Source organism: Schistocerca cancellata, chromosome 6, assembly GCF_023864275.1.
Source record: "Schistocerca cancellata isolate TAMUIC-IGC-003103 chromosome 6, iqSchCanc2.1, whole genome shotgun sequence".
NCBI lineage: Eukaryota > Metazoa > Arthropoda > Insecta > Orthoptera > Acrididae > Schistocerca > Schistocerca cancellata.
Genome location: NC_064631.1, coordinates 151,671,600 through 151,684,122, shown reverse-complemented (window position 1 = coordinate 151,684,122; position 12,523 = coordinate 151,671,600). Strand labels below are relative to the sequence as shown.

At 42.7% G+C, this 12,523-nt stretch overlaps 1 protein-coding gene across 1 annotated transcript in view; it reads left to right on the top strand.

Annotated features, from left to right (window-relative positions):
* Positions 1–12,220, top strand: part of LOC126190920 (cytochrome P450 6k1-like) — an 86,619-nt gene extending 74,399 nt beyond the window's left edge. The window contains exons 7-8 of the mRNA XM_049931553.1: positions 5,326–5,574; positions 11,925–12,220. Coding sequence (XP_049787510.1) covers positions 5,326–5,574; positions 11,925–12,091 — 416 coding nt within the window. The 3' untranslated portion in view covers positions 12,092–12,220. The remainder of the gene's footprint in view (positions 1–5,325; positions 5,575–11,924) is intronic.
* Positions 12,221–12,523: the final 303 nt, after the last annotated feature.

Below are 12,523 nucleotides of genomic sequence, written 5' to 3'. Positions count from 1 at the left end.
TTGAATTTGAAAGGGTTGGTTCTGTTCTTCTTCTTGCATCAACGAATCCTCCACTGAATCATACATGAGTCTTTTCAGGAATTTCCCTTGTGAATTCGAACTTTCTGTAGGATAAGCTTCGACTGCTACTTCTCTCTCTTTTATTTCCTCTTCTCTATTTCTTCCTTCATTTACGCTTTCTTCAACATCCTCTACTTTTTCCTCATCTTCGTCTATCTTCTCCTTCTTCGTCGCTACTTCCACATAATCTCATCTAAATGCTCTAATTATCGCTTCATAACTTCCTTCATTATATACGTTGGGTTGTGTGCCCACTAGTAACTTATTTTCAACTTCTGTCGGCTGCGCATTATCCTCATTGAATTCGCTTTCCCTGGTTTCCATCTCAAATAGCTCTGCAATACTCATTACTTCGTCCTTTCCTCCTACATTCGTTGTGGATGCCTCTGGTAATTCATCTTCATCGTCAGTATTCTCCCAATTAATTTCGTCCCAACACGATATTGTTATTTTCCTGTCTTCATTTTTATCTGGTCCCTGCGGATTTGTTTCTTCCTTCTTCTCATCTCGTGATAAAGTATTTACTTCTCTGTTCAAGGTGCTGCAATTGTCCTGGGTCGGTGCGTCATTCTCTTTGGCATGGGCGCTTAGCTGTCAATTCGAACGTTTATCGGTGTTTGGTGGTCTTACCTCCACCTCTTCTATCTGTACTCTCTTTTCTTGTTCAGCTTGTTGATATTGGTTTCTTTGTTGATAATTTGTCGGTCTATTGGCGCTCCAATACCCGTTTCGGTTGTCGTTATTCCCTCTGTAACAGTTGTTGTCGTTCCTGGGTGAATTATAGTTATTGCCATATTCTCTTCTAAATCCATAACCGGTTCTTTGTTGAAATCTATTGTCGTTTCTTGGTGCGAAGTTATCACGTGGTTCGTAATTATTGTTTCTTCGTACTGTGTCTTGTGGATTCCGCTGCTTTTTGCTTTCGTTTTCAGGTGCGCTTCGTCTTTTTCTTGCGTCATCTTCCGAAAATATGAACTCTAGTTCCCTTAGAATACCTTTAAATGCTTCGACGTCATTGCCTCCGCGCCCTACTAATGATTGCTGGTATTTGAATGGTAACTTCATCGCGCATAATTTAATCAACTCTCCGTCACTGTATGGTACATCTAAGCATTGATTTTTCTTTGCCATTAATTCGAAAAATTTCACGGGACTCTTCTCTCCTCAATTTTCAAAATATGGGTTCTGTAATAATTCGTGCTTCACTCTGTTCTGTGGTTCGCTGGACCAATATCGTGAGAGAAACTTCTCTCTGAAATCTTCGTACGATCGGCATGTCGCTGCAACATTCTGCATGGTTTCTGCGACTGTTCCTGACATGTGTGCACATATAAAGTCTAATTTGTGTGCTAGCGTCCAGTGTTCTGGTAATCCTATTCGGAATTGATCAATAAAAGTTCGTGGATGTAATGAGTTTCCTTCTCGAAAGTGTTGAAATTTTCCGACTGTGAGGAAACGATCGTTGTCGTACTTCGTCATAGTTCCATATGAAATTCGCGATTCTTCGCCACTTTTGTTTCTGATAATTTCTCCCGTCGTTCTTTCCGGTTGTGGTAGATCCACTGGATATTGTCCACTGTAACTTTCGCGTACCCGCGGTGCAGACTGTCTGATTTCACGTATGTTACTTTACGCCTGTGATTGGAATCGCAAATGCATGATATCTTCGTTATTTGCTTGTTTTTCCGGTGCTGTTACAGATACGGATGTGGTTGCAGACTCAGTGCTTGTTCGATCCTGTTCACTACGCTCTTCAATGGTTTGCAACAACTCTGTTCGCAATTTCGGAAATTGTCGCTTCGTTTGCGCTTCTTTTTTGACTATGCGGTTATCATATCTTTTCAGCGCTGCTTTTGTGATACGTTTGTGTAACACACTGTTTTCAACAATTTCACGCGCTGTACCTGCTGCTTGTCTAGTAATTACATTTATCTGTTTCTCTAGTTTCTTGACTTCTCCCTGGGTGTTGTTAGGTAATGTTTTGATCTTGTCCTGAGTGTCATTACGCAATGTTTGTACGTCCACTTGTACCTTGTCAATGTCTGTTCTCAGTTGATTGTGACCTGTTACTAAGTTTCCTATCACTTCTCGAGATTCTTTTGCCTCGTCTTCAATATGACTTAGGTGTAACTGAATTTTTTTGTTTTGTTCTTTAATCTCACGCATTTGTCTCGTGGTTTCTGCATTCTGAATATTTGGTTCGCTATGTCTTTATTTTGCCTTGTCATGGTTTCCGCAATTTGTTGTAATAATTCTGCCAGATTGGTGGGTCCTATTGCGTTTTCTTCTGACGTCCTACGCTCTGTATTTTCGCCCAAGTGTTGGTTGGCACCCGATTGCATTGAACTGTGCGGTGACACGTTTCTGCTCGCATTCCTTGTACTCTGTGGTGAGGGAGCTCTGATTACTTGTACTATGGGTTCTACGTATTCAAGACGCAAGTTAGAATCCTCATCGGCTGTCTCTCTACTTTCCTGCTCCTCTGTCGTATGCTGACTTATGTTTTCTATGCCTCTACGTACATTATCCTCGTTATGGTCCTATTTCTCGCGATACTGCATCGTCTGTTGTACTTCGGTTAATTTAATGTCACGATTTATTCGGAGCTATGGGACATACTACTGGATTTGCTTATCATGTCAGGGTTTTCATGGAAGGGGTTGGATTTGCCTGACACCTTACAGGAGTGTAGCCATGTATGGAAGTGAAACATGGACGATAAATAGTTTGGACAAGAAGAGAATAGAAGCTTTCGAAATGTGGTGCTACTCAAGAATTCTGAAGATTAGATGGGTAGATCACGTAACTAATGATGAAGTATTGAATAGAATTGGGGAGAAAAGGAGTTTGTGGCACAAGTTGACAAAAAGAAGGGACCGGTTAGTAGGACATGTTCTGAGGCATCAAGGGATCACAAATTTAGCATTGGAGGGCAGAGTTGAGGGTAAAAATCATAGAGGGAGACCAAGAGATGAATACACTAAGCAGATTCAGAAGGATGTAGGTTGCAGTAAGTACTGGGAGATGAAGAAGTTTGCACAGGATAAGGTAGCATGGAGAGCTGCATCCAACCAGTCTCAGGACTGAAGACCACAACAACAAAAACATGAATTTAGTAGAGCTATCTACTTCTTCTATGCGCTGAGATGACAAAAGCCGTGGGATACCTCCTACTATTATATCGGCTCTCCTTTTGCCCTGCGCATTGCAGCATCTCGATGTGGCGTGGACTCAAGTCCCCTGCAGAAATATTGAGTGCATAATGGCGAAAGTGTTGCCGGTGCAGAATTTTGTGGACGAACTGACTTCTCCATTATGACCCATAAATTTCCGATGGAATACTTGTCGGCCAATCTGGGTGGCCAAATGATTGGCTGGAATTGTCGAGAATGCTCTTCAAACTAATCGCGAACTATTGTGGTCCGGAAAATGGCACATTATCATCCATAAAAAAATCCAATGTTTTCTGGGAACAAATGATCACCAAGTAGCAGAACAGAACCGTTTACAATCAGTGGTCGGTTCATTTGGGCCAGAGGACCCAGTTCATTCCGTGTAAACACAGTGCATTGCGTCATGGAGCCACCGCCAACTTGTACAGGGCCTTCCTGACAACTTGGGTTCATGACTGCGTGGGGTCTCCGCCACACCCGAGCCCTACCATCAGATATTATCGGGACCCATACGACCAGGTCCAGGTCACGGTTTTCCAGTCGTCTAGCGTCCAACCGATAAGGTCACGGGCCAATGAGAGGCTCTGCTAGCGACGTCGTGCTGTTGGCAAAGGCAATCGCGTTGGTCCACTTCTGCCTTAGCCCATTAACGCTCAATTTCGCCGCGCTGTCATAACGGATACGTTCGTCGTACGTCCCATATTGATTTGCGCGATTGTTTCATCCAGTGGTGCTTGTCTGTTAGCGCTGACGATCCTACACAATCGCCGCTGCTCTCGGTCGTTAAGTGAAGGCCATCGGCCACATTATTTTCTGTGATAAGAGATAATGTCTGAAACGTGATATTCATATACAGCCTTGACACTGTGGATCTGAGACTATTGAATTTCCTGACGATTTTCCAAATAGGATGTCCTATGCGTCTAGCTCCAACTACCATTCGACGTTCAAAGTATGTTAATTCCCATTCGGGTGGCCATAATCACGTCTTAAACCTTTTAATATGACTAACCTGAGTACAAATGATAGCTTCGCAAATGCACTGCTGTTTTATACCTAGTGTATGCGATTCTACCCCATCTGTACACATGCCTACCGCTATTTCACGACTTTTGTCGCCTCAGTTAACTTTTTACTTCTGTCATTTGACCGTAGATTACCTATCATTTCTCTCTGGATGAACGCTAGGAGCCAGAAAAATTGGAAAGTGACCTAACGTAGCCAAAAATGTTCTCAAAATTTTCGGAATGTTGACACAGACAGGCATCAGTTTCGTCATTCCGCTTTACCGAAAGTGCTGGATTACGAAATCAGCCTTTTCATATCATATACCTGTTGTTGTCTTCTCTGTTGTTCGAAATGTGAAACAAAAAGGACATGCGTCGCATTACTGGTTCAAATATGAATTAAAGATTAGAAAAAAATCTGAAAACGCCTTGATGACGCTGTATTATTCAAGAATGAACTGTGATATTTTCTATTTTACACAGCTTGTGTTTGCTAATGTTCTGGGGCATCTAAAATGGTGTCTGCAGCTTCAAAACGTAAGCCTGACATCATCTAACCTTATTATGTCTCCATGCATCGGGCAGAGCCACAAAGGCCTCTTCCGCTGCAGACGATTTGTCGCAGAATTGTAAAACATTTTTTACGTTCACGTGTTAGATTGTTGGAGAACAAGAATCTCAAGCACAAAAATCAACATGGTTTCGCAACAAACATTTTGTAAAGCTTATACTGCTCTGTTTGTAAATAGGATTCATTGAACCGAACATAATTATACTCGCAATGATAGTTCGATGCCCCATCCCTTGATTTATGGAAGGCTTACACGATCGCACCGTCCCGTAGTGAACAGGATACGAGCTTACGAAATATGGGACCAACATTGTGTCTGTATTCAAACTTTCCTAGAAGAGATCGTAACGAAAGAAGATTAACGAGCTTAGCTAAAGCACTCAAACTTGTTTTCTCTGCTGTTCATTTCTATTGCTGCCTACGTATTCTTTTCTACTGCCATTAACAGGAAAATTCATGAACTGATTTTATGACTACCACCATGACTGTGACTTCGTTGCTCATTTTTTTCCAGAAACGCTGAGAATGTACCCTCCAGGCGCAGTTCTTCAACGGAAAACTACACGGCGTTACAAGATTCCGGCTGGGCCAGAGCTCGAAGAGGGTACAATTGTTTTCATCCCAGTTTACGCACTTCACATGGATCCAAAATACTTTCCGGAGCCAGAGCGCTTCAACCCCGAGCACTTCTCGGAGGAGAAGAAAGCCACGAGGCACCCTTACGTGTATCTGCCGTTTGGTGAAGGTCCGCGCAACTGCATAGGTAAGTTCATGTTAGGGTCACTGAGCGAACATGAACGCGCGTTTACTTTGTAATTCTTTGCTAAATCGTGGACTGGAGAAATCAGTTTCCACTCTATTCGCATGTATAGAAACGTGAGTAAGGAGTACAATGGTAATGTAATTATAGTAAGGCCTGACAAAATCATATGTTAGATAAGAAACTTCTTGTGCAAATTTGCCTAGAAATGCCTGTTTTTTGTTTTGGAGCAATACAGGGTGTAATGGGTATAGATGTAGGTTTTTCTGTTGATGACTGAGAGCTGTAATTGAACAACACTACATCTGTATTTACTTCATTTGTAGACCAATAATTACAGCCATTACAATCGTGTGTTTTTAGGTTAGTTAGTAGCTCCAAGTACACGTGGCAAGAGCAAGCCATTAATGCTTAATTTCCCCTGGGTAATAGGTCAGGTGTTGAAGTGAGGACGTGTAGACGCAAAACAGTCAGTCTATACTGACAGGCGTAGTCTTCTCATTGGTGCAGTGCGACAACGCAGAAAACATCAGGTCGTAAAGTTTGTGACGTGTTTCTGGGAAGGCTGTTCGACACAGAGAAAAAACAAACGACAGACTGATGTGTGTAAAAATTAAGGTACAACATACAAAAATATCCGCTCTTTTACCCGTTACACCCCGCATAAGACGTAACAAAAATTCAGAGGTCTCTGAAAATAACAGTAACCGGTAATAGATTAAAACAGGGCGTTTATTAATTTTGAGTGTCAATCTTTGTTTTAGTTTTTAGCAGCAGTTTTCAAAGCTAAATCGTTGCTCCCAATGTAGCCACTAACGATGGTCTATTTTTGTGCGTGGTTGCCAAATCTCAGGCACAACAATGTCGAGGCAAACATTCGTGGCGCTGAGCCCTTTCGCCGAGTTACGTATCTTGGCAGTTTGTGCAGCTCAATATTAATACAGCTTCTGAAATGGAATCACAGAGCAGTTATTTTTGACTCAACGTTCTGGAATCGACTAAGGTAACCAGCAACCGAGCACAGTCAAATCCAGTAGTAAAGCAAAAATCCAAAATCATAACACAGTAGAGTTCAGTCTATGCTGGTTTCCTCAACTGTATAAATGACCGACTCACATGTTTCAGTTTGTTTTCACACACAGACCTATAGTGTTGTTGCAAGATCTTTTTGAAGAAAATTCAAACAGGGTGTCACTACAGTGAACGGAACATCGACATATGCATTCCAAATGCCGGCATTTGCACAGGCCACAACGGAACGGGACGGGACAAAACGTTAACGTTAAAGAATATTCGGAAGAGGTTTTGACGTTGACATTAGTGGGGGGTGAAGGAGTAACGAGTGGGATGGGATAGTGGTGTCGTCTGGTAACACAGAATGTTAACGTCACAGAGATCATATGTCTAATAGCAGTGGATTTCGTGCTTTTGTGTCTTCTTAATCTTAATATTTCTTAGTTTCTTTGTTTCCGTAACATATTTCGAAAGTTACATGAGGACTTTGAAATTTGTTCTATGATTGTTCTTTCCCAGAGTGGGCCAAATATTTGAAAACTTAAATAAATGAAACAATTTTCATTAAAATATCACGAGAAAAGTGGAGTTTTAGATGTTATTTGTAATTGGAAGGGAAAAAAATGGATAAAGCGAAAAGGAGCTATGCATTGCTCTCTGAATATTAAGTGATGTCTTTGTACTTATACATTTTCTCGAGCTAATACGTAGGAACTCTAGAAAGTAAGTCATATGTCCCATACTAAGATCATTCCGCTACAAGAATGGCGTATTCTCATAAAAGAGTACACGCTCATGGTTTCCTGCAGACACTTCTCTGCTGCGGTGCGAATGTCAAGTGCATCACGCAGGCGACTGACATAGGGTAGCAAATGGAAACGTACTCTAAAGAGAAAGTTCGCGGGATGGCACGATTATTGTCGGGCGAAACGGTTAAATTGTTCGCACATTAATCGCGAAATTCTGGTAGTATATCGACCAAATGCAATGTCACATACAGCTGTTATGAAACGGTGCCATATATTTGATCAAGGCTGCACCGATGTTGCCGATGCTGATCGAGAAATCCAGACGTTGCACTATACTATTTCAATCATTTCGCCAAGATAAAATAACGTCTGGCAGGAGAGAGATTTTCAAAAGATGGGAACGTTCACAGAGCTGGTCTAGAATATCTCCGTGACCAAGAAGCTTATTTCTGTCATCCAGCAATTGAAAGACTGGTAGAACATTCGAACCGATGTTTACAGAGAATCTGTGACCATGATGGATAATAGTAGAGTTTGTCTGTGTCACTTTGGTGTGTGCTGCAGCAGTCAATATACGAGGGTGAGTCAAATGAAAAACTTAAATATTTTTTTAAATATTATTTACTGAGCAGAAGTGGTACAAATCAGTGTCACTTTTCAACATAATCTCCCCCACGTTCAATGCAAGTCCTCCAGCGCTTACAAAGTGCATAAATTCCTTTAGAAAAAAATTCTTTTGGTAGTCCGCGCAACCACTCATGCAGCGCGTGGCGTACCTCTTCATCAGAATGGAACGTGTTTCCTCCCATTGCTTCTTTGAGTGGTCCAAACATATGGAAATCACTTGGGGCAAGGTCTGGTGAGTATGGTGGATGAGGAAGACACTCAAATTGCAAGTCTGTGATTGTTGCAACTGTTGTACGGGCAGTGTGGGGCCTTGCATTGTCATGTTGCAAAAGGACACCTGCTGACAGCAATCCACGTCGCTTTGATTTGACTACGTAGGCTTTCCCGGCGTAATAAGTCTTGAAAGTCTTTTCGGGTTTGCTGCCGGATCCTAAAATCAACTTGACTCGATATTTCGGCGATCCAACTGTTCGCCATCTTCAGGAAATGCTGCTTCTGCTGATGAGTCCCGCTGAGAACTGTTTGCAGCCCGCAGATGATTTTTTAGGAGATCTGTGTATGATGCACTGGTGACAGTGGTTCCTGTAGGCATGTAATGCTCCAAAATGACGCGTTTTTCGTCCCAAAAGAGTCAGCATAGCCTTCCCTGCTGATGGTTCTTTTCGGAACTTCTTTGGTTTTGGTGATGAGGAATGGCGCCAATCCTTGCTCGCTCTCTTCGTTACCGGTTGATGGAAGTGAACCCAGGTTTCTTCCCCAGTAACGATTCTTGCAAGAAAGCCATCACCTTCTCGTTCAAAGCACCGAAGAAGTTCTTCACAAGCATCAACAAGTCGTTCTCTCATTTCAGGAGTCAGCTGCCGTGGCACCCATCTTGCAGACACTTTGTGAAACTGCAGCACATCATGCTCAATGTGGTGTGCTGACCTATGACTAATCAGTAAACATGCTGCAATGTCATTCAGTGTCACTCGGCGGTTTTCCTTCACTATGGCTTCAACTGCTGCAATGTTCCTTGGGGTCATAACTCATTGTGCCTGACCTTGACGAGGAGCATCTTCCACTGAAGTCACACCATTTGCGAACTTCCTACTCCATTCGTAAACTTGCTGCTGTGACAAACATGCATCACTGTACTGAACCTTCATTCGTAGATGAATTTCAATAGGTTTCACACCTTCACTATGCAAAAACCGAATAACAGAACGCTGTTCTTCCCTGGTGCAAGTCGCGAGTGGGGCGGCCATCTTTATACTGGTACTGCGACGGTATGTCTGCATCTGCACTATGAGGCCACCTACACGCTATTCTGCACGCTGTTTGTAGAACGCTTACCAACTTACAGGATAACGGCGCGAAATTTCGATTTGTTATTACAAATTTAAGGTTTTCATTTGACTCCCCCTCGTAAGTTACTTGACATGTTATAAGAATGTTTAACTTACTTTCTTAAGTGACCTTGTATGTGTTGATGTTTTGAAACGTTTGGACGACAGTTTCCCTATTTTTTTCAGTTTTCAGCAGTGTGGAAAATTTATCATAAAACCTTTCTGCCAGGAACACATTGTGAATTTGGCCATTAATAGAATGCGCTTTGGCTGCTAGTTCCTTGGTAATCTCCGTTAAGCTTCTCATCGTCTTCCTAGTTCTGTACATTCTGACTGTTTGTAGGAGGGTGATACCCCAGAAAGTCGCTTTCACCATTCAGTACTGGACTAAGTGACGCGTCGTTATATTGACGCCCCATCTAGAGTGAATACTCCGCCATTTGAATGTCTATCTATCGCTTATGTCTTGTCCCACTGTTGCGCAGGGTCGACATGGGTAATCGGATTTGGCAAGGTTAGTTGAAGAGGTGGCCAGATGCCAACTGACTGCAACTTGTGTAATCCGTGGAAAAAAGCGAATGTGTTCAGATGTCTGTGAGGCGTGTAACTGAGGCGGGTCGTGGGAACCACCACGGTATTCACCTAGTGGGATGTGGAAAACCACCTAAAAACAACATCCAGGCTGGCTGGCACACCGGCCATCGTAATTAATCCGCCTGGCGGATTCGATCAGGGGCCGGAGCGCATACCCGAGTCCAGGAAGCGGCGCATTTAGCGTGATGTTCCCTTATGTTCCGTTGACGTCGAGTATCAGTCGGCCTTGACGGTCGATGCACATGAGTGAGTAAAATTAGAGACTCGCAGTGACAAAAATCGTTTCAACACTCACACACAAAGACACGACGACGATGACGACGACGTTTCAGCGATAATCACATAGCAGTACCAAATTTGAAGGCAACGAATGATGACGTAGGTAACGAAAATTAGGTCCGCGTTTGTAGCTGACGGGTTAGCGCGGTTACTGCTTTGCAGAGGAGCTGGATTCGATTCCCAGTACTGTCAGCGATTTATTTTCATTGCTATACGACAGGAAACCAAGTGAGAAGCTACTTCACCGAATAGTAGCGACTCCTGTTCACGTAAACTGATAACGTCCAGAAGAGCAGTGTCTTGACGCCACGCCACTCCATTCCGCACACAGTGACGTCATGGTGGGAAGATGAGGCGGCGGTCTGTTGGTACCGATGGCCACGGCAAGGTCTGTGGACGAAATTTCCGTTTATGAGAGGAAACCAGGCAGTATCTGATAATCTCGTTTATCAATCCATTAACCCTAGAACACTAAAGAGAGAAACATGTTTACATTGTTATGAAACAGTCGTAAATTTCACTAGTCCATAATTTATTCAAAAGAAATCATAATTTATACTTTATGGACTGTTTAATTACAATTATAAGGCCTCCAATGGTCCGTTTCATACAAATTAAGTACAAAATCTACCTGTTTTACACACTAAACTGACAGTACCAGATTGGCGGGAATCGCGAATTGGTGCCAGCTGCAATTGTACATTTTACGTCGGTTTTGTCATATGTAGTTAATAAACACAACAGAAAATTTTGGTCTCACCCACTGCTTAATTCACGAATGCTGAAAGTTATATTCTGATTGTGTTTTTAGATCTGAAGGAAAGTGACGGTATAATTTCTCAGTAAAGCTCTCGCAAATATTTTCATGCACTTGAAACGGTGCGGCTTTATTCTTAATTTTATCACAGTACTCTTAACGAGATGTCTTCACCTCTTCAGTGAACAGTTACAAACCCGAACCAGCTGCATCGATAGCGAGCCTACTGCAGCGGATTCTATGGTTGCGAACACACTCGCGCTGCCCAATTCAGATCACTGCGAAGCAACAATGGTTGGGCGAAGAAAATTTTCCCTCCGTGTCTTATCGGCGTGTTCGCAGCTTCACTGCCGTGTATAGTGGCTCCATAGCTCCATTGTTTCACATGTTTGTGCTGTTAAAGAAGCACGAGGAAATGACATTCCAAGCTCGAGATAATAAATTTCTTATCTGTACACTATCTTACTACCAAATCCTTGCCAGCACCGGTTCCCCATCAGATCGCCGAAGTTAAGCTTTGTCGGACTTGGCTGGCAATTGGATGGTTGACCGTCCGGTCTGCCGATCGCCGTTGGCAAACGGAGTGCTCTCAGCTCTTGTGAGGCAAATTGAGGAGCTACTTGATTGAGAAGTAGCAGCCCTGCTCACGAAAACTGACACCGGCCGGGAGACCGCTCCTCCATACTCGCATCCAGTGACGCCTATAGGGTGAGGAAGACACGGCGGTCGGTTAGTACCACTACGATCTTCCGAGACCTATTCTGACGGAGTTCAGTTTAGCATCCTATCTTAGGCGTCGAAGGCGCACAGTCACCGACACTTTTCTGGACACCTGACAGTAAATCTTGGGAAATCTATTGAATCAATTTTAACCAAGCATTATCAGTTAGGTACATAGAACTATTTCTTTACGCAGAGAGGTCTCAGGCTTTTAGTTTGTAATTGACATTGGTGGTGAAATTTTGAAGTGAGAGTTTTTGAACTAAATGGGTGTTTATTTTTCAGGAATGCGGCTCGGTCTGTTGCAGACCAAGATCGGACTGGCGTATCTCATGTCCAAGTTTGAGGTGCAGCGCTGTGAGCAAACCATAGTGCCAATGGAGTTCAGCACTGTGTCACAGATCATAATGCCCGTCAGTGGGGTGCAACTGCGTTTGGCTATGAGGAAATAGATGCTGCAGGCCTTAGCTGCAATGTGTGAGAAAAGTGAAACAATTATTGTCACCAGAAAATGCAATCGAAATATACAGCTCTTCTATTGATCTGTACCATCTCTGCTGCATTTAAATATTTGTATATATCCTAATGCTTCCTTAATAAACTATTTGTTATTACTTATTACGAAATATTTATTTGCATTGTCGTTTTGTTTTAAGTTCGATGAGGATTGTCACTTCCTCCCCCTTCGTGTATCAGTATATGCACCAGGAATTTCATAAAGTTTTATTGGTAGTCGTCTGACTTGAAAATTAAATTACATTAATGCACTGCGAAGCAATACCAAAAAGCTGGCTCTATTTATTTGCTGGAATGAGTCAGGCGTATACATGACCTTACATCGTATATTCAGCAATTGAAGGAAAGGGTATGTTGTCTCATTCCAG